The sequence below is a fragment of the Anticarsia gemmatalis genome, chromosome 23, assembly GCF_050436995.1.
Source record: "Anticarsia gemmatalis isolate Benzon Research Colony breed Stoneville strain chromosome 23, ilAntGemm2 primary, whole genome shotgun sequence".
Taxonomy (NCBI): domain Eukaryota; kingdom Metazoa; phylum Arthropoda; class Insecta; order Lepidoptera; family Erebidae; genus Anticarsia; species Anticarsia gemmatalis.
This window is the reverse complement of record NC_134767.1, coordinates 7,778,099-7,803,946: the sequence shown is the minus strand read 5'-3', so window position 1 is coordinate 7,803,946 and position 25,848 is coordinate 7,778,099. Positions and strand designations below refer to the sequence as shown.

Here is a 25,848-nt window from a genome sequence, read left to right as displayed (position 1 = left end):
TCTATACGTAGCCTAAGTTTGGTCTTACGTCTTGAACTATTTTGGCATTACATTTTAAATGTCAAACTCTCGATACTGGATGGTTTCAATTGTAGAGAATTGTGCTACTGGTTTTGATGTAGGGAAACCGTTTTGTTTCTATTAATTTCTAATACGATTAATCCGCCGATGGATTTCCGCAACCAATTTATTGTTGTTGAAAAATGTTTCAAATTACTATTATTGCTTCTGCCGATTTTCACGATATTCGGAAGTTACTGTCAGTGTGTTTTCTGTATACCTTTAACAAATCGTATTGCACATTGTCGGTACTAGATTGGATTAATCTCTGAAAGTCACGCATGAAACTTAAGCCTTATAAGACATTTGTGGTTTTTTCAAGACCCATTCCCGTACTAATTGTACAAATTCTTACGTATTTGTGCATCGCACAAACACTTGTCCCATGTGGAAGTCGATCCCACTAACTTCGGATGCACTGGCGACAACTTGCTGCGACACTCTGTCATCATCAACATATACATTCATATAAATATCCCATAAGGACAATTGATTGATTGCAGTCTTGATCATTGCCAAGAAGTCCTTTTCTATATATCTTACGTAGATATGACTACCACTAGAATCTTTTAATTTACTAGTACTTCTTATCCTTGCAAAGCATAAGTTATATATAATCTGGGGGCACGGAAGTGCCCCCGCAAGTCGAGCAAAAAAAAGCGGCACGGCCGTAACATCCTTTTCTCGAAGCAATTCGGGCCATTTTTGACACCCCTATAATTTCGTTGTGGATAAAACAAGAAGCCTGGATTTTCAGCAACTAATCAGTCATTGTATAAACACGGTATATTTAAAATTTCAGTCAATTTGAACCAGTGGTTTAAAAATTACAACTTGTTAAAATTTTGAATTTTGTCACTCACTGATTCACTGACTCACTGACTCACTGACTCACCGATCATCAAAAGTCTAAGGTACTTCTAGCAGACTTAGAAGCTTAAAATGTTGAATACAAATAGGGTTTAGTTTCTTAATCATGGGAAAAATTAAATATTTTCTAATTTCGGTCCAGTTTTCTAAATACACCAACTGCAACAATAACTTTGTAATCCCATATAAATGTATAAGATTACAAGGTTACATTTGCAGTTGATGAATTATTATTACTGTAGAAAATAAAATAAATAGGTGTAAATAGGTACCTACTATATGAGGCATAACGGGAGGGGGTATAGGGTGGGTAAGGGTGTTTAGCCCATGAAACTGAACAACATTCCCATAGGAAAATATGTTGAATTATGAAAAAAAACGTCTTTCCATACAAATTGGACTTATGTTCGCTCTACAAAAAGAAGTGAGATGCCATCAAAAACATTCTGTAAAAACCTCAAGTCTCGCCGTAAAAAGTTGTGAGATCTATATAATACCAAGTCGTTTAATCTATTTAGTCTCTACTTAAAGGACCTTCTGTCTTAAGTTATTACGTATGTTATTATCATGCCAATTTAAAAAAATACCTTTAAAACAAATAGATCGACTTGGTCATCGCAAGAAAACACAAATTCGCCATAAACATTTCAGGACCATTAACTTCTTGTCGTGCTGTGTAGTGTGATACATACTAATAATCAAATTATGCGATGGCCAGGTCGGTCTATTTGTTTTAGGGGTATTTTTTTTTAAATTGGCATGATAATAACATACGTAATAACTTAAGACAGAAGGTCCTTTAAGTAGAGACTAAATAGATTAAACGATTTGGTATTATATAGATCTCACAACTTTTTACGGCGAGACTTGAGGTTTTTACAGAATGTTTTTGATGGCATATAATAGTCTTTATAAATTTTAATTCCTCTTTGCTTGCTTTCCCATTTTGAACATCAGATTATTACAAACCGCGCGAACTTTGTAACAAAACATCTTTCATCCAAAGTCACGGTGTCCATCGATTTCTTAAATTTTCCCTTGATTAGCGCATGAAATGTGAAACTGTAGGTATAATCGAAGGCTTTCCTCTTCTTCGGAGCGTGACAGCCTTCGCGTCACTGAACACATCCGACTTTCAGTAATTATAACTATTATTTTACGCTTATTGTTTCACTGTGGACAGTAGTTTAAGTGAAAATCTCGTGGAAAGTGGCGAAAAATTGCCGTTGTTGTTTTTATGGTTTTGATTCCGAAATAAGGATTTGAGGCATATGATACTTTCTGTTTGATATAAATTTAGGATGTAGGTTTCGTCTGCTTTACTCTTTGATAGAAAAAGGTCATACTTTGGTTTAGTTCACAATATTTACTGTCATAAATCCGTTAGTAATTGATGTATGAATTGTTTTTTTTTATATAGGCCGGACCGGATTTAGGTCAGAGTAAATTGCTATTTTCAAGTACTGAAAAAAAAACAAATACCCAAAAGTTGTTTGGCAGTTCTTGACTCTCCCTGACCATAATGGCCATAAAGGCTACTTATGAAGACACGTAACATCTAGTTAAATATCTTCCCTTACTAGTACCTTAATCCTGACAATTACAGGTTCAAAATCCACCTTAGCTTTTACTAAAACCATAAAACTCAATCAAATCGCAAAAGAAAGTGTTTCTCTCAAGCATCATAATTAATTCCCACAGCACTAGACCGTGTCGTAACTGACCAGCAATTATACTCTATGTATATACTTATTACCTATGTATAATGCAGTAATGCAACAGCTAATACATATGATGTAACTCATTATGTAATGTAAAGGTCAAGTTATTGATTGTCAATTGAGAACGTCTGAATTGACCTATAATGATTGTTACATTCGTCTGTGAATTTATAAGTGCTCATGGTCTGCTATTTTGGGGAGGGGAGGGGTTAATATCTTGAAGTGTGTGAAGGTATGGGTCTTTCCTGGGTAAGAAGTGAGAATGATAAACTGGAATGTTCATCTTAAAACTTTAGAAAATAAATTAAAAGTGTTGGACCAAAGGGTTGTCTAGACTGTTAAACACCGTACCTGTAAATAAATAATTAAGTTGAGGACAAGAGAGGCAAATCCATTCTTTTATATGTATTAATTACTTTTTACGGCACAAGAATCTTCGTCGACCTGTTCCTTACCGTTTCGGATTAAGTCCGGAACCTATGTAGCACAAACTTTTTTTTGTCCTAGGATATTTTGGAAGACTAATATCCCGGAATTTGTTGTTAAAGCTTTAGTCTACTACACACTACACAGTCGCAAATGACATGATTAACGTATAATATTGTTTATTTCCAGCACTCAGCATGGTGGCCGGTGTGGCGGTGTACCCCGCAGGCTGGAGCGAGACCGAGGTGCAGGAGACTTGCGGCCCCACGGCAGACCAGTACAATATAGGTAAGTAACATTACCCATAGAGCTAGATCTGACTTGGTACAGCCATAGAGAAAAATGGTGGATCCAACATTTTGTTTAAACAGAAGATTTTGAAAAGGCGGTAAGGAAAGTATTATTCAATTAGGTATTTGTGAGAGATTTAGGTGTTAGTCGGGGTTGCTTGAGCTTCCTATAAAACTAGATTAGACAAAAGGATTGAGGGTGTGTTTCTAAAAAGATCAAACCTCAGCTTATTAGAGGATCAATGGAAATGCTTGTTTTGTAAATTTAGCTACTGTGTGTCAGTCGCTATGTATACATACAAGTAGTTCACTATTTATAGCAGCGTACCTGATACCAGTCATCTAGGCTAATTAGTATCTACTAGATACTATTAAAAGTTGCTCAAATTAACTCGTTCCAACTTTAGTCAAAGTAACGCAGCTCATACCAGAACGAATCTATTAATCCAGTATGTTGCTGCACCCGCGGCTTAAATACATATATATACTAAATGATTTATATAAAAGGAGTGATTACCGAATTGTATTCTCCTCGGAACAAAATATTCTTTATAATAAATTGACCAAAAACTTTAATTACCGAAGCATAACCATATTCTGCCGTTTGCGTGTGTCATGGGTTAAACCCTAGGTTACACACTAATCAATAGCTTTCAGGGTGTAAGCATTTTTATTCCACGGGAATTACCAAGAGAACAGTTTAAAATTTTAGGGAACAATATTCAAGTTCTAGAATTATGATTTTATTATTACATGCTTTAACGGTCTTCTTCTTCTTCAAGGAGGAAAACATCGTGATGAAACTATGCCTACCTAAGAATCCTTCAAAATAGTTCTTAAAGGTATACAAATTGTCCGCATTTCAGTATAAGTTACATGGCCTAGTTTCCCACTAATTTGGGAGAAGACCCCTGTCTAGTATTAGGACAGTAATCATCATACAATGTCCGTAATTCAATTAAAAATGATTGAAATTTGCTCCTAATTTACGCAAGCATTCCACTTATATCTGATTCTAAGATGCAACAGATGAAATATAGTCTCATTTATAATCTTTATAATTAACTTAGATTTAAAACCTTGGGTTTAAATGAGTTTTTGAATAGTTTTCTAACTCACGATGTTATTTTAAAGATGTAGATGGAATAGGCCTATCAATTTCGTGTCGTGATGAAATCTTTCGTAAATGTTTTTTGGCTACCTACTTTGATTGATATATTTATAAAAAATGCTAACTTAAGCAATCGTTATGTTAAATAACTTATTTCATAACATAGCTAAAAATATAATATACATAGGTTAATTTAAGTAGAGTAATGAATGCATGAAATTTCACCGCAGATTTTTGTGCGACCACCATAATATTCCCAATTTCCTGACGAATTCATGTTTATGGGACCCGACGCAAACTCGAAGACAAATAGATACAATATAAGGTTAATTTTAAGAGTAGAAAGAATATAGTATTTAAAATTAGAGAAGTAACGAAAAACTATCAAAAAGCCCCATTAAATATTTAAAATCCTGATTAAATTTTATCTTCTTTAATGTCGTTCAAATAATCGAAAAGATTTGATTATACCTATTTTGCTTGCCAAACATTTTGACAATATTAGGTTAAGTTTATTGACTAATTCCACACACGTTTTTCTCCAGGTCGTTGCCACATACGCTGGGCCTACCTGCTAGCGGTGATAGGATGTCTGGACGGCATCGTGCTGTCCGCGCTGGCCTTCATCCTGGCCACCAGGCATGTGCGTCTCCAGCCAGACAGCGGGTACCCACCACCTTCATTGTATAAAGGTAATTATCACATCTGCTGTGCTAACTTTTAAACTCTCGCGTTGCATGTTTAACATATAATAGGATACGGAAATGGTCGCCGGGTGACTCACGCCTGCGACCACGGCGAGTGCAACCTGCGCCGAAACGTTTTAAGGTAAAATGCGTGTTCGCGTTCATCTGCTGTGCACTAAACACAAACTGATGTTTTCACTAGTACAAAAATAACATTTGAAACTACTGTTTGATATCTGCCCCTTTGAGAAAACATCGTGATTTTAGACATCTTAGTGCAGTGTATCCAGTACTGACCAGGAAGATTAGGGGTTTGATTACCAGGTCGAACATAGTACTACTGGGCTTTATCTAATTTATATTACATTTTTTTCAATAGTAGCTCGGAATTTGCTTACGTGAAAATGGCTATGAACCTCGCCTCCTATTACACGGGACTGACATGACATGTATCTAATCTAAATATATATAATTCAAAGGTGAGTGATTGACAAAGTGATCTATTAACGCACAGCCCAACCTACTAGACAGATTGCGCTGAAATTTAACATGCATGAAGATGTTATAACGTAGGCATCTGCTAAGAAAGGTGATCGAGATTCTACCATCAAGGAGAAAAAATAAGGGATACAAGTTTGTACGAAAATTCTGTCCTAAATCACAAATCACGCGGACGAAAGCTAGTTTCGGGTATAAAAGACTGATGATATAATGTATTACGTAGGTATATAGGTATTGTCGCTCCAGTTTTCTTGATGCGCTAGTACAACTTACTTACCTTGTGTTCACTTGCCTCGGATCTAGTTCTAAAAGGTAGAACATCAACAATGTGTTGCGCAACAACATAGCAACAACGATTATATCAACGTTTCAGCCTAATTACCGTCGCCGGCGACAGCGCGACACGGTGGTGCACACCGTGTGTACATGAGTAGGGTTGATGCGGTGCTGGGAAATTGAAAGTTTTGTTACTATATGAAGTAGAGTTTTAAAAGAAGTAAAGAACATTAATGTAGTACAATATTCTTGTAGTTTTTTGAAGAAATACTCAATATTTGAGACTATAGTTAGCTCATTACTCACATAGTTTCCGTTTCCCTGAGATTGCGGAGATAAAAATTTAGGATAAAGACCGTTTAAGACCCGAAAAAGGATATTTTTCGGGTCTTAAATTATCTTTACGCTAAATTTTATCCAAATCGGCTCAGACTTTGCATGAAAAAGATACAGATATAAAGTAAAAATACTTTCACATTTATAATATTAGTCGAGTTTCAACACTACTCTGTATTAATATTATTCTCTAATGTAGTTTGAATTTCGGGAAGAAACCTCATTTTTACACTTAAACGTTATCATCAAACTAAATATACAACGACTCTCGGGCATTTACAAAATTGCTGGCGAAAATGACATTACAATTATGTAGTGAATTATTAATAACGAAAAAGTATGTTCATCCGTCTGTCTGTTAAAATTTCATGTATGTAAAACAACTTAACCATTAATGATATTCAGCAAGGAGATAGTTCAAGATCCGGAATCTAATATAAGCTATTAAAAAAAACTTCTCAAGCTAAAATAGTGTATGATAATGCGAAAGATTTACGTATATAAATAAAGTAGTAGTCTGCTATATGACATTTATTCATATTTATTATACAACTGACAATAATATGATAAAGTTTAATAAATATATGAAATAAAAACAGATGAATATTGATTATTGTAAGAATATAAATGTTTTTATTAACACTTTCTATCGCGTTGGGATTATTTTTATCTAGATTATATAAATTGATTCATAATGCGATAGCAAAGATATCAAAATAGATACATCCAACATCTCTTAAGTTGAGTTTAACGCTTAAGTTTTATTTTGTTATATAATAATTCAATTATTAGGTACGAATTGTTGGCACCAGTTAAGTTTGTGTGTTTGAATATAGCAACAAGACGGATTACGAATTCGACGACGGCATATGTCTGAACATAGCTACAAGCTGGGTTTCGGAGACGCAACGACGACGGCGTTTTTCCGTTGCAGCGCGATTCACTACCATATTTTTAATTTTTCATCATAGACACTATTTATTGCAGTAAAATTTTAATGTTACTACGGTTTCCGACAATAGCGCCGCCTGTAGAGTCTCTTGAATTTAATCTTCCTTAGCCATTCCCCCAACTTTTTGCGCAGCGACTTGTTGCTAAATTCAGGTTCATTATACGGACTATACAGTATACTTTCATTTATGTTTATATTTGAGACAGCCCTAACAATAATGAACTTTTTAAATGACAGTGAAAGTATTTGAGTGAATTCGGTGATATTATGTATGAAACAATAGGAAGAGTTGTGTGAAATAGCACTTTTTACTTCTATTATGATAGCCAAATTATATAGACGTACTTGTATTAAGAAAGCAATGGAATGTAGGATTTAGTACACGAAGAATAGGTAGTGAATTTGAATGACTTTTTTATATTGTGATGAGGTCAAGTGGGGTCAAAGTGATGTTAAAGGAAATCGGTTTTTAATTTAGATCAATTATTGGCACTTGAGGTCCTAAAGTTGAGGGTCTCGATAATAGTATTGCTTTACTCCACCTGTGAATGACAGGAATAAGTGTTTGTGTTCAGAAATTATGTTCTTTTTACTATACTTAGTTATGTGTAAAAAAAAATTCTTTACTTGCATTTACATGGTATAAAGATATTAAAAAAATAATAACCTACCTCTTGTGCAAAGCGCGTCAGAGAGCAAAAACTCGTAATTGAATGCTTGGTTTGCCTAATATTTTATTATTCTTAGGTTGTACGGAGTTAGTTAGAGAATGGTTTCTGTTTTAGGGGTTTAATTGCTAAGTTACTTTCGGTAATATAGATAAAAACCAAACCTCAGTTGCTGTTTCGTAAGTTTTTAGCATATTTATTCCAATCTTGCAAAATTGAATGACTGTATCTAAATTAAAAGATATTTTACTGATTTTTTTACTATTCTTTACATTTATAATACTTACCTGAACACAAGTATTAGATTTTTCTTGCCGAATTAAAAGAAACGGACTATTATTTTCACCACAAACGTGAGCAATGTTGATCAGCAGTCACAACGATCTACCGCAGCGGTTACAAAGAGTTACAGAATGTTATAATTACAAACACACTGATAACAGCCAGTAATAACATCTAATAGTCTGCTCTCTTCCCAAGCATGAGATAATTAACAAGAAATATGGTATTTTTTAAATTGTCATACGTACTACGGTTTAAAATAGCAAACAGATTAGGCCAGCCAGTATTTGGCCAGCGTGGTGGACTCAAGACCTAACTTGGCTTTCATTACGGGAGGAGACCCTTGCCCAGCAGTGGGACATTGATGTGTTAAATTAAAATTGACTAGGTATCTTGATTTAAATAGGAAATGATCATGATTATGGCAAATTTGATGAAACATGCTTTGCATTGCATATGCTTGTTGCTGCATGCTTTTCATTTATTTTACTTTCGAAGCTGCATGGCTGTCAGTATGGAACGGGTATAGAGCACATCTCATATTAGTGTACTTTATGGTACAAAACTAAATTGTGTTAATCTGTAGTTATGTTTACTTTAATTAAAGTAGAGCTTCTGATTTATTTATTGACTTATATCAATATTAAGAAATATTTTTTGTTGAATAAAAAGTGAAGACTGAGTGGCCTCTTTCTTCAGAAGAAATCGAATCAATTATTGTAACTTCTGTTTAAAAGTTCTCCAGACAAACGTACGTTATTTATCAATATGATATTTAATTCTTAGACCCGTATGCTCTTAGCGAGCTACTAATAAGTGAGTGAACTAGTTATTTTATTTGGTATTTAAATACTCTAGAATGCGTAGGTGTCGCCGTTAGAAGGCCTCATTTGTAAGACGTCTGTTTGTGTGACATTAGCTAAGATTAACATATGTATCAAAGTATTCATAAATAAAATTAAACTAGGGGCCGCCCTCGACTTCGTCCGCGTGGAAACCCATCCTGTGAAATACCGATTCCTTAGGGAACTCCTTTAAAAAGTAGCCTATGTGTTATTCTGGGTCTTCAGCTACCTATATACCAAATTTCAACGTAATCGGTTTGGTAGTAGTGCGTGAAACAGTAACATACATCCATACATTCTCACAAACTTTCGAATTCTCGAGGAATCGGGATTTACACGGGTAGAGTTTCCACGCGGACGAAGTCGCGGGCAGCTTCTAGTATGATAAATATCGACGGAGGAAAAAAACCGAATTTCGAAACACCTCCTGTTTTTTTAAAACTCACGCATACACATACTGAGCTATCTCCTCGCACCTAAACACTGATTGTCCTTATAATAAAGCACTTACAAGTCAATGATGTCCACATTCCACTGATGTGTGTCGCATGTCGTGTCGCGTTGTGTCGATGTTCATGCGCGGCGCATAACATCGCGACTGTAATGTATGCGGCGACACAGTTACCTCGTGCATATACTAGGACCTTGCGAGCAGGGCTGCCGTCCTCTAACTATAATGCCGTTATCTACAAAAACAATGTTTCGAGATATTCGCGAAAAGGCGCGAGAAAAGTAATATGCAATGCTGTTTCGTAACTATCTGCTATAAGTTGGACTAAAGGTATAAAAAAATGTCTTAATGAGAACAGTACTCATTAATATTTTACTTTTCTCGCGCCTTTTCGCGAATATCTCGAAACTTTTTTTTGTAGATAACGGCATTATAGTTAGAGGACGGCAGCATGGAACACATGACATTTTTGTTAGCTTGAGTCTTCATGGAGTCACTAGCTTTTGTCCGCGACAAAATTTTCATACAAACTTTCATCACCCATTTTATCCCCTAGGGTGAAGAATTGATCAAAATCCTGACGACTGGACGTCTACGTAATAACATCTCCCTGTATGTCAAATTTCAGCCCGATCTGTCCAGTGGTTTGGGTTGTGCGTTGATAGATCACTATGTCAAAGAAATCCATCAGGCGTTTTTTGGTTACAAATTTAAGTATTTACAATACGCAATTAAAATATGTATTAGCTTCAAAGCACATAAATCTTGTAAATTTAACTTTGTAAATTATCATTATTTCAAAGTCCCACTCTTTTGCTGAACAATCAACCAAAATTTAAGCGTAATGGCCTGTCAGATAGTCAAAAAATGCGTAACGCTACGCGTCAATAGCTTGACAGCCCTAACGCAAACACTTAGTAAGTAGTACGAAAACGGTTATTTGTAGTAATTGTACACTCTCCAATGACAAATATACGGGCTTTGAAACTTATCGTTACCAATTTTCATGTAAAAAAACTCATTCGAAAATACGGCCCTTTTTGAAATAGCGTACCTTGCTGCACACATATTCTAGGGCAGCAATACTGAATAGGTGTGTAGCAAACCTTACTTACAAAGGATTTCCAATTATAAGTTTCAGTTTAAGGGCTCATTGTTAAATGTCGGATAATTTACCCGAGATCTTATAAAGTTTGATACAAAAATGTATGATTAAAACTTATTAAAATTCCACATGCCCGCTTGCGTGTCCACATTAGGCTTATCCTTCTCTTATTCCGAGAGTAGACCCAAGCATGGTTGTGGGACAATTAAAACAAATAATATAATCTTCAAATTATTATATTACAGCTATTTTATATATAGAAACAACGTGATTGAAATGTGAACAAAACCTGTATTGTCCATGGTCACTGCTAACCTTTACAATCGAAATTATAATAAACATGAATATTAATGAAATAGCTTGTAAATGATTTTTATGTTTTTGAGATGTTTTTTTTGGTCTGACGAACAAAAGAATAAAGCAACTTGTACCCACATATTTTCTTAAACTCGCTGTGTAATTGTTCCCAAGTAACAAACATTATCTAAATAACATACTTCGTGTTGTGTCGTAAATATGCAATGAAGTAAACCTTCGCACAGCCTCCGTCCTCCTTACTTAATCATCGTACTCATTTTACAATCTCATGTCTCCAGGTGAAGTCAACAATGGCTACGTGACAGACGCGACATCTGTTAGCGGCTCGAGGAAGTCTCTCGCACTCCAACCAGTTCTGATAATGCATCCACACGCCACCATGGACATGGATACCTACTCCCACTACTCAGGAAGAACTGCAAGATCCAAACACGGCATCTACGCCAATACTATGCATAATTATCAACTGTAAATTACAAATAATGTAAATTTTCTTTTATATCTATCCGTACTTGATAGTTCCCTTCATTGCCGCTAGATGGCATTGAACTTAGCTACATTTTGCCTTACGGCATTGTACCTAGTTTAGTTACTTGCCAATAGATGGCAGTGATTTAAATTATTTTAAATACAAAATTTTAATTTAGTTTAGTTGTATAAAAATAATTTAGGAGTGTAAATATCTTCTATAAATCTTTATTTTTAGAATATTTTTATACGAATTGTAATATATTTAATGTTGTTTCCCGTCCGTGTGTGTTAACTTGCCTAAAATTACTAAAATGTCAGTACATTGTTTGTAGTGCCTATTGGCTGTAATGCAACGATTTTACAACGACTTATGATAAGTGCCTTGTAGAAAGCGTAATGTAATTTTGTTATAAAGATAATTATATAAATTTTGTATAAAATTATGTTTTTTATTTACCCCATATAGAACTTTAGACGTTACATCTGTTGTTCCTGATAATCCAACCATTTATTCAATAAAACTGGGGTACCTATCTATTTTGGTGTCCACATAACAACCTTGTTTGTGACCGACTTGAGCCCAAAACATATAATACAAAATACATACAAAAAATTAAAATAAGCTGTGCAAGGTCCGAACATGGGAAAACTATAAGAATCTGATATAATAATAAACGTACCTACACAAATAAAAAACTGAAAGTCAAAATGAATTCTTTATTTATTTCTCACTTTTATAATCGCTTTATTCAAATTCCCAACCCGCAATTAGCCAGCGTGGTGGACTCAAGGCCTAACCTTTATTACGGGAGACCCTTGCCTAGCAGTGGGGCATTAATGGGTAAAATATTATTTATTTATTATTCAAAATGGTGGTTTAAGTTGGCACCTCCCACGCAAGTGGTCGCAGGTTCGAATCCGAGGCAACACACCAATGACTTTTCGAAGTTATGTGTGTATTAGAAATAATTATCACGTGCTCCAACGGTGAAGGAAAACATCGTGAGGAAACCTTGCATACCTAATATTTGTTTAATACATTTATTGAGGGCATGCAAAGTCCCCAACCCGCACTTGGCCAGCGTGGTGGACTCAAGGCCTAACCCCTCCCCCTCGTTTGGGAGGAGACCCTTGCCCTGCAGTGGGACAGATATGGGTTATTAAAAAAAAAAAAATTCAAAATGCTTACACAACGCTTAATACAAAATGCATTAATTACATAGGTATTTAGTTTAGTTTCCACACAGTACTATGAGTAAAGCCGTTATTCTCCATAGCGCTGTCTGAAGGTAGTTTGTATTGAGCTAGTAGTGTCATTCGGCTTCGCCTCTTCTCTGTCAAGCCATGTCTGCCTGGGTCGCCTATTAGAACCTGTGAATTGAATAATACAAGAACAGTATTTTACAAGAAATAGTTCGATTTCCTTTAGTTTTATGATTTTCTTTAGTTTTACATGAGTCTTTTCCTTGAGTTAATATAACGTCATGGTAATTGTAGTGTTTTTGTCCCCGAAGGAGTAAAGAGAGATTTATGGTTAACGAGTTCACAAAAATTTAGTGAAAGTGTTACAAAATAAAAACAACGACTTCGTAGCAAATTACCTTACTAGTAAGTAGCGTAGTTAAACTTGTGTACAAAATTGGGAATATAATACAGGATTTTTTAAGAATAACCTAAGTATATGAAAAAATAACCTCGTCATATTTTATGAGACCACACGGTAAGCATAAGCACCATCTTTAAAACCAGAGAACCATTAAAATTGGTCCATTAAATCCTCCTTTTTTGAAGTCCGATAGGAAGATAGGTAATCAGAATCAGAAGTACATTATTAGTATAGTATACCATAGTAGATGCAGCTATGGTACACCCAAAAACACTATTTTGAAACTTACAGTTTTTCCATTTGCACTGATTCTATCCAACCATTTGAACAAAACATTTGCGAATTCTTCATCATAAAACATATCTCCGATCAGAATAGTATCAAAATGTTCGCAATCATCTCCTATTAAGTTATCTGTATTTGTTTCTAAATTAACTTTATTCAGTTCAGCATTTATATTCGTAGCGGTAACGGCGTCTGAAATCAAACAACTATTTTAACCTTTCTGACACAACGGGGATGTAGCTCAGTGGTAGAGCGTTCGCTTTGCATGTGAAAGGCCCCGGGTTCGATCCCCGGCATCTCCAGGTCAACTTTTGTAAATTTTCAGTGTCTACATTTTGCTTTTAACTTTTTTGACATACCACTTAATTATTTATTACTCATGTTATTAGCGTTAATTTCATTAGTAAAGTAAATTATTTAAAGTTTGAAATTTCAGTTAAAGATATAGAACTGTCTTTAGAGACTGGATATTTTTTGTTGTTTAAATAGGTACAATTAACTTAAATAGTTGTAAGTAAGTAATGATGAATTTTAGTTTTTTAATAATAAATATTATATTATAGAGCAAACTTACATTTGTCAATATCATTGGCGAGTACTTGTTTCGCATTCATTTTGGCTGCAGCAATAGAACCTGCTCCGCAGCCACAACCGATGTCAAGGATGCGGAGATTTTTGACGCTCTCTCCATTATCCAAAATGTATCTATAAAGAAAACAAGAACACATTTTATTTTGATGTTGTTAATCGGATTTCATAAAATGGTTAAGCTAGCGCTATCTTGTATCCAATTTGTGAACTATAAACGCCATCTCTTGTCGATTTTCTGTACTATGTACACATTTCAGTTCAAAATAGTTTATTCTATTCGGTAGCAGATAGCGCTACGTGAGCTGCTACAAAAAGTACACTGATGAATTAATTTAATATTAAAATACTTTTAAACATACATCGCTCCTTGAATACAAAAGGGCCACAAATCGAAATCTATAAATTTTACAGGAGAGCCAAAACAAATTTTTGAAACTGTTTTTTTATAACATTTCATATATTTATTTATTAAATATAAGATGTTAATATATCATTAGATGCGTATTTTTTAGCTCTATCTTTCTACAAAATAAACTTTGTAATAGCTGTTACCTATTAAGAGAAAAAAGCATATAAGTCCCTTTTGCATTCAAAATTTGAACCAATATTATGAGAAATATGTCAAAAATTAAACACAGTTTTACAAATAAAAATGGTTAATTGTACTTTTTTGGTAAAAAAACCGTATCAAAAAGTTTAATAATAATTACTAAGTAAAACCATAACTGAATAGACCAGGAAAACATTGTATTAAACAATCTAATTTAAAAAATCTTAACTTTTTATTAAGTAAGTAAAATAATTGAGATCAAGTTTGTGCGTAACTTTCATTATTTAGTAAAATTAAACATCAATCATCATCATCAATCAATGGGTTACGTGACCAGTAGACTAAGTGCAGCAGGAGTATTAAAGAAATAAGATAATAGAAAAGGTTTTTGAGTTTTATAAGCCTTTATATTTAGCATTCGTGGATTATTCCAAAGCTTTTGACAGCATTACTCATTCCGCCATAGAATCATCACTCCATCCAAGTCCTACTTAAAGATACTATGTAGAATCGAATCTTCATACATCAAACTCATCAAAGCAATAGACAACAATATCATTCCAAATCCAAAGAAGCGTGAAACAGGGAGACCCGCTATCTCCCAAATTATTTACCAGCACCCTCAGAGAAATTTTCAGGAGCCTGGCGGTGTTATGGCAATCAAAAGCATAGTTGTAAGTGGTAAACAGTTAACAAACCATTGTTTTGTAGATGACATAGTCCTCTTCTCTTTTTCGGCATCGGAACTCGAATCAATGCTCAAAGATCTGAGCACGGCAAACCTTCAGATTGGACTGAGTAAGAACCGTACAAAAACCAAGGTTATGACCAACAACACAAAACGTAGGGTCGAGGTAGACGGGCACGTCATAGACTATGTCGACGAGTATACTTGCTAGGGCCAGATAACCTCTTTTAACAACCGACGGGACAAAGAGTTGGACAAACGTGTCACAAGTGCCTGAAAGAGATCCTGGTCCAGGAAAGAGCTAATGAAGGGTAACCTTCCACTGTCACTGAAGTGAAAGCTCGTCGACATGTTTATACCTACTACCCGTCCTTACCTACGCTGCCCAAACATGGTCCCTTACGGAAAACCAGAAAGAGCCAGAGAGCGATGGAGCATAGTATATTATGCGTCAAAAGAGCAGATCACGTCCGAAATTCTATACTGCGCTCCCAAACTCGCATAGCCGATGTAGGGGAGAAGACCGCCTGGCTGAAATGAAACTGAGCCGGCCACATTATCCACATGCATTCGGAAAGGTGGGCCCGCATATCTACCAACTGGATGCCAGAGGATGGTCATAGCAGACGCGGGAGACTTAAATGGAGATGGCGGGAAGACCTAGACGCATTTGAAAAGGACTGGTCGGATCTTGCCCCTGAAAGAGGAATTTGAAAGGAAAGGGTGCCTCTTGCCTTTGCCTGCATCAAAATGACGTATTATTTTATTTAAAATTGTAACGAAAACTAAAATTATTATCATGCCAAACGGTCATATTTCTGGCCTTCCCATTCTAGCACGCTAAAAATGTTTATTTATTCCACAATAATTTAATGCAAAAGGGACGTATTTCAAAATATGCTACTGTTATATTATAAAATATAACTATACTTAACTAATATTGGATTGCAAAAAGGACGTATTTCAAATATGGCAATTTTGTAGTACAAAATAAAAAATAACAAATACTAATGTTTGAATGCAAAAAGGACGTTTTCCAAAATATGGCAGTTTTGTATTGTAAAATATAATCACACTTACCTGATATTTTGCATCCAACACAGACACATTTTGGATTGTGGCACTTTTTTACGCAACCGACGTGCGTTTGCGTAAAATTTTCGGGCGTAACTCATAAAGTGGCTGTTTTGCACTGACATTACCTGTCAAAGTGAGCTAATGCAAAAAGGGCAGTAAGTCAGTTCAGCCATAATATAATCAAAAATGATGGGGGTTTTTTTTCTACTATAAAATATAGGCCGTTCAGGTGTCATTTTTGCAATAAAACGATTTTCATTTTTTTTTGAGTTGTGGCCCTTTTGCATTGAAGGAGCGACATATCAAGGGTCTACTTGAAAAAATAAACTTCTGTTTGTTTTACAATTTAAAAAAAAGTAAGTTAAAATAAAACGGTAAGAATATTTATTTTGAAAAAAACACGTACGTAATAAAAATCAACACGACCTAATTAGGCTAAATTTGAACAAGTCTATTGAATGTAACATAGCAATTTGCAATGTAAATTGTTCGAATTTTCACGAATTATTAAGTTCACGCGTCGGTTCTAACAAAAATCAAAGATACTAATTGAGGTTATGAATGTTCAGTGTTTTAAATTCGACGAAATAGCATCTGACTGATTCTAATGTTTGGGTATTTCTCGAACGTGTAGTGCGTAATCTGTCTGGCCGTTGACTCTCTTTAATGTGGAAATTATCTGCATCTGAGTCTACTATAGAAAGTGTATATTTTAACTTATACATTATATTTTATGATTAAATTACTTCGCGCCTGTCAAAAAACGCAAGCAGAAATGTAAAAAATAAAACCATATTTCTTCATTAACAATTTTTTATTATTACATTTATTTCTAATTCGTAATTTTAAGCCTAACAGCACCATATACATTCATATTCATATTAATTTATGAATAAAATATAGGTTTACAGAATCACACCAATTCTCCTCTATCTACACTAATAATACAAAATGTTTGGTTAGAAATCTTATTTAGCATCTAAACAAAAAACATTGTCAATAATATCGGGGAACTTTATTGAAGATAACTGCTTTTATTGAGAAAAGCTTTTCTTCTTGTTTTCATTGCCACAATAAAATAAATTCATTTCACTTCCACGTACAGACCATTTCCACAAAACAATCACTAGATGGCGTTATACGTTATTTTCCCAATTCTTAGGAGCAATTTGGATATGTCACCGGTAGACAGTGTAAATAAAATAAATTCTTCGTATTTGTTTGGTTATGTTCTGGCAATAATCCGTTTACTTGGAATTCTTTCCCCCTAAGGGGTTAGTGTCGCCACCCACCCTTTGCTAATGGTAGGTTCACACTGCGCAAACTTTAATGAGCAAACTGTAAGACTTTAAAAAACTACATTTAAATTAGGAAGTATTGATCCTTTTAAACCCTGGGCCTATATAAGGATCGTTTGACCAATAATAAAGTTATTATTACTAATTTGAACGTCACACCTGTGATACCCGAATTTCACTTCACAGTACATTTGCCTAAATTTAGTTGGACGTCGCATTTTACTACAGGTAATATTGGTGGTTAAATAATAAGGGGCGAGAATATTAGTCATATACCGAGCACGTTACAAAACAACAATTTTGACGCTGCAGAAGATTATAAAAACCCAATTACTTTAATAAATATAATATAGTAATTATACTTAGCATAATTAATTCCTAATTTCCTACTAATCAGTAAAATCGTTTTTAATTTCGATCAATCCGATTATTACAATACGATATATCATATTATTATAAATATATCGGCCATTCATTTATTTGTTTTGCACATGAATGAAAGTTATCAACAATTGAAAAGTATCTAAATCTTATGATAAAAGCGTTAGTCATATACACTCTTAAGGAACGTGAATAATGGCGTAGTATTATATACTGTATACTAATATTATGTATAGTATGATAATGTCAATGTATCCGGTAGAAAGACTTGTGATATAAAGATTATATTATGATATTTATGACGGATGACGAATAAAGAATTTTTGATCACACGACGTATAAGTTTGGTGCGTGTGCAATTTGTGCATGTACATCATTGGACAAAGGCGCCCATAGCCAGTTGCGCTCACGGGTCGGTAAACGATCTGTGGGTTAAGCAACCGTTTTCGCGGTCACTCTATAGATGGGTGACCGCATAGTGGTATTTGAACTGAGCGTCTCCGTTCTTCAGAGGGCACGTAAATTATCTTCTTTTTATTTCCAAATAAGTGTTTTCTAAACTCAAAAAATGATTTTCTTTTTAAATGCACGTTTTATTGCATACATATTTCGTAAAATAAATTGTTATGGCCAGTTTGGTCACCTCTGAATAAGTACCGGTTAGTTTAACAGATGAAATATTTACAGTGTTTTTCATACACTTTTTAACTAACTTTTATGCTATCGAAAGCAGTCCATAAAGAATCAGCCGCAGTTATTTCGCCTTATACGTACCAGCTCTTAATCTAAGCGTGGGTAGGGGTAGTTCTCAGAAAACAGATCGTAATAGGATTGCGGACTAGTTTCTAGGAATTCTCGTGTTGTTCCAGCCAGTTCTGCTTACTCACACTTTTATGTATGCGTAATAGTTTTTAAGGGTAAACTTCTTAATAGTACTGGGGTTTTGAAAGCCAATTCTTGGGGGTGTTAAATAAAATAACCATATTCAGAGATCATATAGTTGTCTTAGCGTTTCTTTTCACGGTAGGGGTAAAGGGTTCGAACTCAAAAATTACTTTTTAAGTTGGGTGATTGTAAGAAATAGATATATCTTGTTATAACGATGAAAGAATATTGTGATGAAGCCTTGCATGCCTAAGAGTTTATTAATACCGTTTTTAATGCACGCAGAGTGACTCAAGGCATAAGGCCTAAGGCCTCCCGTCCCCTTTCTGGGATTGTACTTTGAGTCCGTAGTTTGTATGTTTGTAAAAGTCCCCGCCACACAAGAGCAATTCTTAGTGCAGGATATGTCTTTAAAAAGAAAAAAATATGTGAAAAGAGGCGTGTGTCAGATCAGTGAACTGTCAAGTTACTTTCCAATGACAAAAATCAGGAAAATTTGCCACCTGTGTTAATCAGATTTCTATGAAATATTGTTAAGATTATAGTAACCTTTCTTCGAATATTCATATCTTATCGTAAGTATTTAACGGGACTGGACACGTATTGTTTAATACGCTCTTATCTTACACGTACTAAGATAGGGTAGGAGCTCGTGGCTAACTTAACAAGAGCCGCGCGGATCGACTCAGTAGTTAAGCTGCCCTTACCGAAGTTGTTCCGTAGATTGGTAACCATATTACACATATCGATTTCCTCCGTGTTTCGGAAGGCATGCTAAATAGAGGGTCCCGGCTGTCATTTTCAAAGATCTTTGATAGTCGTTAACAGTAGTTAGAAGCTTGAAAGTCTGTCAACCAGTCTTATTGTCTTATAGCCCAGGTAACTGGGTTGTGGAGGTCAGATAGGCATTCATTTCATGTATTATGGTATTCAGCTGCATCAGGTGAGACTGGAAGCCGCCTCCAACGCCTATTAGGTTGGGGAAAAAGTCATTTCGCATTATAGTATGTATGAACTTGTAATAAAATCACAGATGAGTACACGGTTCATTAGGTTTCTTTCAGTGAGCTCGTGAGGTACACAAATATCGAGCTTTTTTGTGTAGAAAAAAGGCTAAACTGGTAATAATTAAAAACGTGTGTATCTACTTCTGACTGCTTTAATGAAATATTGTCACATAGTACTTTATTATTGCTCAATATTTGTTTTATCTACGTATTTGATAATACGTTGTTGTTAAGACTACTGTATATCTACTATTATCTACCTATATCTAGGGAAACAGATAATGTATTTCTAGTTGAAACTAGTGCGAATTTTATCACTGTTTACCTTTATTATCTGTGTCTTAGTGAGCACGTAAAATGACTTGGCAAATCATGAAAGCTTATAAACTCTCGGTTTCTGAGGTACATTTAGCGGTAGTTTATCTATTCAATAGTGTTTAAACTCATAGAAAAAAACGCTATCGAATAGATAAACTACCGCTTAATGTGCTCAGAAACCGGGTGTAAATATATTTTTTTATTCGCTTCGTTAACCCAAAAGTATTAATTCCAATATAAGTTGCTCAAGAGTGAATTCGCGAAAAATCATGCTATATTTTACCCCGAGGGTTTTAGTATCTCTTTGCTAAATTTAATCAAAATTGTACCATTTAAGTTTTCAAAGCTTAGCTGATACAATTGATAAAAACTTTTGCATTTACAATAATATGTAATACGGGTTTCGGATTTTATATACTTTAAGAGGTTCAATGATAAATTACGTAGGTACTATGAAATCTATCTGCATTATTACTTATAGGCATCATAAAAATTAAACAAATAATTAATTTGTAATATTATTTTGTATTAAAACCTTTGTTGTGGTTTTCCTCAAAGAAAATGGCAAGGATAATTAGCAATTAATTATAATAATTATTATTAATTCAAACCACAATGATACTTCAAATAAGTAAAAAGCATTTTAAAGAGGTTCGGAAAATCATTGGGGACTCTTGCCTAACAGTGTGACAGCAGCTAGAAAAAGAAATCTTTTTGACAATATTTGATTCAATCACAGGCTTTCTTTTTTCAATCTGAGTCAAATTCAAATAAAAACACATAAGAAGACTCAATTTAATACCATAATAGGAATTATGAAAATCGGTCCTCCCAATAAAAAGCTTCTCTTCTCATTGTATGGTTATCTTAATTGACAACAACCGGGACCGACTTTTTACGTGCCCTCCGAAGCACGGAGACGCCCTGTTCAAATACCACTATGCGGTCACCCATCTATGGAATGACCGAGCCAAGGTTTGCTTAACCCACGGATCGTTTACCGACCGGTGAGCGCACGTGGCTACGGGCGCCTCAATAAAGCTATGGAATGGCAAACAAAAATTATGTTGATATCACAACTTAAGTCACTTTTACATATATTTACTTAATATATTACGTTAGAAATCATAACATATTTAATACATAACTACATTTATTGGTAAGCCAAAACAATGAGTCAGTAATCAGCTGAGCCTTGAGGTCAAGGTCGCGAAGGTCGTGACCTCGTGAGTCAGAGTCGTGACTCAAACGCGTTGCCATGGCAACCGGTGGGCGGGGTTTGTTTGAGATTATTGCGGATATTGACCTCAATAGCGCAGTTAAAGTCTTAGATTTTATTGTTACTAATTGTATAATATGATTTTTATCGTTTGGTAACTGTTTTTCAGAACAAAGTAGACGTAATTTAAAGGATTTCTTTTTCAAAGAAGCCATTTTTTGTTTGCAAAATTTTCACGAACTTTAAAAACAAAGGAAATCGGTAGCACGCCTATACTCATATGATAGATTTAAAAGAAATTCTATGGTTCAATCTTGTTCAAATGCTTTACTCCTCTCTTATTACAGGCCTAGGCCTGCATCTAGTTAAGAAATATTATTATAAATTAATCAATTCGATTGTTAGTCATAATATGAGACAGACAATATGTAATAATAATTAATTTGTTTAAACTTTTATTTACATCCTATGGTTTGGACAACCTGGTATCAAAGTAGTTCAAACTACATACGGCCTTTTTAACAACTACTATCTTAATTGGTAACATCCAGAACCAACTTTAGCGTGCCATCTGAAGCACGGAGCATTTAAATTCTAAATAACATAGCAACCAATAAAACTATTATCTTTTGTATAACGACAAGGCTTTAAAACAGTTACCACTTATTTCTTATTGATAGTATGTCTCACCTGTGACTGTCACGAGTTAGTTCAGTGATAGATAACGACTAGACTTATCTACGAGTGTCTGAAATACGCGAAATATCTCTATTTATAACATGTCAACATTATTACGTGGAAAGATAAGTGTTTTGTTTTATTGTTATTGCAAGTTCAATACATTTTCTCAAGGAGTTAATAGTTTTCTCAGAGTTTAGTAAAGTGCCCGGTATATGGCAATAGGCTCGCCCCCTATTACTAATGTAGGATATTTCATGGTTCTTCTTAACCACTGTCAGATTTTCGCAAACTCACACTTGTCCAGAAGGACTTGTCCTTGTTCAGGACTTACGCCTCTTTCATTATTCATTCTTGCCTCTTTCATTCTTTACAATTCCCTGTATTGGTACAAAAATGTATGTAGTGACAGGTTTAATTTATTTAAATAATTTCTAAATTGGCTCTTACGGCCAGCCGATTCTCTACTACTATCGGGTATTGACCACCGGCTAGCTATCGAAAAAATGTATGAAAATCTGGTCAGCGCCTCTAGCGGACGTCGTAAGGACTATTTTTGTATTACATTTAAATGTCAAAATCTCGAAACTCGATGGTTCCGATTGAACAGATTCCCGCTACTGTTTCTTCAAACATATCTTAAGTAACCGCTAAAGCCATTGACTATTATTTGACATTTGTATTATAAAGTAAACTGTGTCTTCATAAAATTATAAAATAAATTCGTAAAAAAACGAATTTGACTGTAATTTTTACTTTATACCTTATAATTTGGCTATTACTTTTTAAAGAAACTGGCCCTCAATTGCTTGCGCTAAATTCATATTAAGCTAAATATCGGTAAAACTTCGACAAAGAATTTCCACACCCTCAAAAAGTAAACATTGCTAAAATACAGTCCAATAACCATTTTTACAATGAAAACAAGACAGTGACATACATTTACAGTTAAAATCAAAGATGTCCTGGTATCTATTGACCTAATACCTTTATCAACCGGCAGGTGTGCTGATAATAGAGGAATGTTCTTATCAGTTATATTATGTTGGTATTATGTGTGCGTGTGGTAGTATTGGAGGAAAATGTGTCATAACTTTTACATGTTAGATTTTTTTCTTTTTTATTTAACCCATTACTGTCCCATTGCTGGGCTAGGGTCTCCTTCTGAACGAGGGAGGGCTTAGGCCTAGAGTCCACCATGCTGGACAAGTGCGGGTTGGGGACTTTGACTCAATAAATGTATTAAACAAATTTTAGGCATGCAAGTTTTTATCACGATGTTTTGCTTCACCGTTAGAGCAAGTGATAATTATTTCTAATACACACATAACTTCGAAAAGTCATTGGTGTGTTGCCTCGGGTTCGAACCTTTAAAACAAGGCATGTCATTATATAATTATACCACCCACTAAAACAACAATTAAAATTTTTACAGCCCCATAAATTTCCAAAATTCCTCACTACAAGAAATCGGCCCATTTCTTCGAATTCTTAGAAAAGCATGACTCATACCAATAACATCCTGAAAATTTATTACAAGTGTCTGAGTGACTCACTATCTTTTGTCTCTTTCTTTTGTACTGAAAATGATATTGCTATCTCATTTATTGATAATGTGAAGTAGGCTTAAGATTCCCTCTCGCTCTTTCTTTAAAGAAAATTGTGTTGCATCTCGTTCTAGCGTGTTATGCGGTTGTACTCTCAACGGACTCTCTTTGAAGTCGTATTTATAGTTAGGCCTATTGTTTCTGAATATTTTTTTGGGGGTAAAAAGAAATATTATTATATGGTTGATGTAATGTAGGTATCGTAGCAAGTGACGTTCTTTGGTCTGTGCCTGCCCCCATTGTAAAATGATATGGTTTTATAAATATGTATATGTACGTATGTGATTGAAATAAATTGTTTTAATAGAAGTGATAAGTAAAAAAAAAATAAAGTATTATATGAGTTTTTTTATTAGTCGTTTACATATTATCGTTTACATATAATATTATTAGTATTTGTTATGCTCAAAATCTATTGAAAAATAAACAAATAGATATTAGGTGGGAGTTTCTTATACGGATAAGAAAAACCCTAAGAGTATGAAATTCCTTTCTAATTTTATCTTCATTTCCCAATAAAACAAGCGAACAAAAAAACAATAAATAATTTATCGCTACTTAAATACCAAACTATTTGAAACTATCGGTAAAACCCGATAAATATGAAATATTACAAAAGTCAGTAAAAAGTTTCACCTTGAGGAAAACCCGAGTGCAACAGTAATGTTTGCATTCAATGCAATTCTTATAAAACCTTTTTTTACTACACTATGAATGAAACACAGAAAAACCCATACTCGTGACTCATAGACAACAAACATTTAATAAAAATCAACTTTATTTCTTGTACAATAAGACTGAATACTGTATAACAGTAATACAGTTTAAAGTTATGAATTAACACTCAACTTCTTATATTAAACAAGGGAATTTCAATTCTATGAAGATACAAATATGGTTGAAATTACCAATGACTGTCTTGTTACCTTTTTTAAATGAGTAAACGGTTTTACAAATAGGTCATTGAATTCAGTTTGAATATGGAACGCTGGATTTTTCATAGATTATGTCAATAAGTAAGGATGTCGTGCACAGATAAAAAATAGTTTGGGTTTTTTCATTGTTTTTTTTAAATATTGCTTTTCGATGACTATTGTTCATTTTGACCGACTTAAAAGAGGAGGAGCTACTATTTTTGAATGATTGTTTTTTTATGTGTGATCATCGATTATTCAGCTATCTGTAGGATGTAAGGATTATTTTTAGACACGCTTTTTAGTACTTTGTTATTATGCTATTTTTTCCAATTCCTTCGATACAAATATCAGATGTCACCTGAATCATCTGCAATAGATGGTCACAGGTCAATAGTGATAATTGCTATATAAATAAAATATTGCCCAAGCTTCATCCTTGGTGTACTGACGTAGGTTTGACGTTTTGCGTCAAATTATTTAGCAATTTTCAGGGTTATTTAAAATCATATTTATTTACCGTTGTAATTTTTGACTATATTATTAATATTAAAATCGACTGTAAAAGCGATAGGGCTAATACACAAATCACCTCGAAAGCCATTAGTGCGTTGCCTCGGGTTCGAACCTGCGACAACTTGCGTGGGAGGCGCCAACCTAAACCACTCGGCTATCACTGCTTCTAGCCTGCATACATACAATATAACATTTTAAAAAGCATTTAAATTCTAGTCAGTTATCTAGTCTAAATAAAATATTTTCCAATACACTCACTAACCCCCGGTTTCTGAGGTACATTTAGCGGTAGTTTATCTATTCAATAGCGTTAAAACTCATATAAAAAAACGCTATTGAATAGATAAACTACCGCTAAATGTACCTCAGGAACCGGGGGTTAGTGAGTGTTTTTCAGTACTCATTAAACCCTAGCTCAAAGTAAAATCTAGGTTATAAACAACAACAGAATTCCCCTCGACTCACCACTTGTGTGGGTAAAGTCCCGAGTTGTGTGCAGTTCAATACCCGTATTACTATAACAAATACAGTCGGGGCTTTTACGCTTATCTTGGAAGCCTTTATCGGTATTCAAGGTTTTATACAAAGGACGTGTTATTATTTGTATGAAGTTGACTTTCCTTTATGATATTGTTTTTATTATGGAGTGAATCTGTCCACGAGATAACAATTAAGTATGATTACTAAGTCCCTTACCCACATTTTACCAGTGAGAAGGACTCAAAACTTAATTTCAATTAAAACGAACCTTCGCACAAAATATCGGTTGATTTTCATAATCATTTCATTCATTTCTTTCTAAATTGTGGCATAGCCGTAGGGTTGAAAATAATCCCAACCGGTACAAATATTTATGTGA

The 25,848-nt window shown here is 34.4% G+C and overlaps 2 protein-coding genes and 1 non-coding gene across 5 annotated transcripts in view; 2 read left to right on the top strand and 1 right to left on the bottom strand.

The window, feature by feature from the left end:
- The window catches only part of Tmhs (Tetraspan membrane protein in hair cell stereocilia), a 35,702-nt gene extending 23,893 nt beyond the window's left edge, over positions 1–11,809 (top strand). The window contains exons 2-4 of the mRNA XM_076129779.1: positions 3,267–3,365; positions 5,024–5,170; positions 11,177–11,809. Of these exons, the coding sequence (XP_075985894.1) occupies positions 3,267–3,365; positions 5,024–5,170; positions 11,177–11,370 (440 nt within the window). The 3' untranslated portion in view covers positions 11,371–11,809. The remainder of the gene's footprint in view (positions 1–3,266; positions 3,366–5,023; positions 5,171–11,176) is intronic.
- A 596-nt stretch (positions 11,810–12,405) lies between these two features.
- LOC142983014 (electron transfer flavoprotein beta subunit lysine methyltransferase-like) overlaps positions 12,406–25,848 on the bottom strand; it is a 68,103-nt gene continuing 54,660 nt past the window's right edge. For all 3 annotated transcript variants that reach the window (XM_076129776.1, XM_076129778.1, XM_076129777.1), the window contains exons 3-5: positions 13,835–13,965; positions 13,265–13,452; positions 12,406–12,740 (exon numbers count right to left, since the gene is read on the bottom strand). In XM_076129776.1, coding sequence (XP_075985891.1) covers positions 12,597–12,740; positions 13,265–13,452; positions 13,835–13,965 — 463 coding nt within the window. In that variant the 3' untranslated portion in view covers positions 12,406–12,596. The remainder of the gene's footprint in view (positions 12,741–13,264; positions 13,453–13,834; positions 13,966–25,848) is intronic.
- Positions 13,491–13,562, top strand: TRNAA-UGC (transfer RNA alanine (anticodon UGC)). Its single transcript has one exon. It is a non-coding gene; the product is annotated as a tRNA-Ala (tRNA).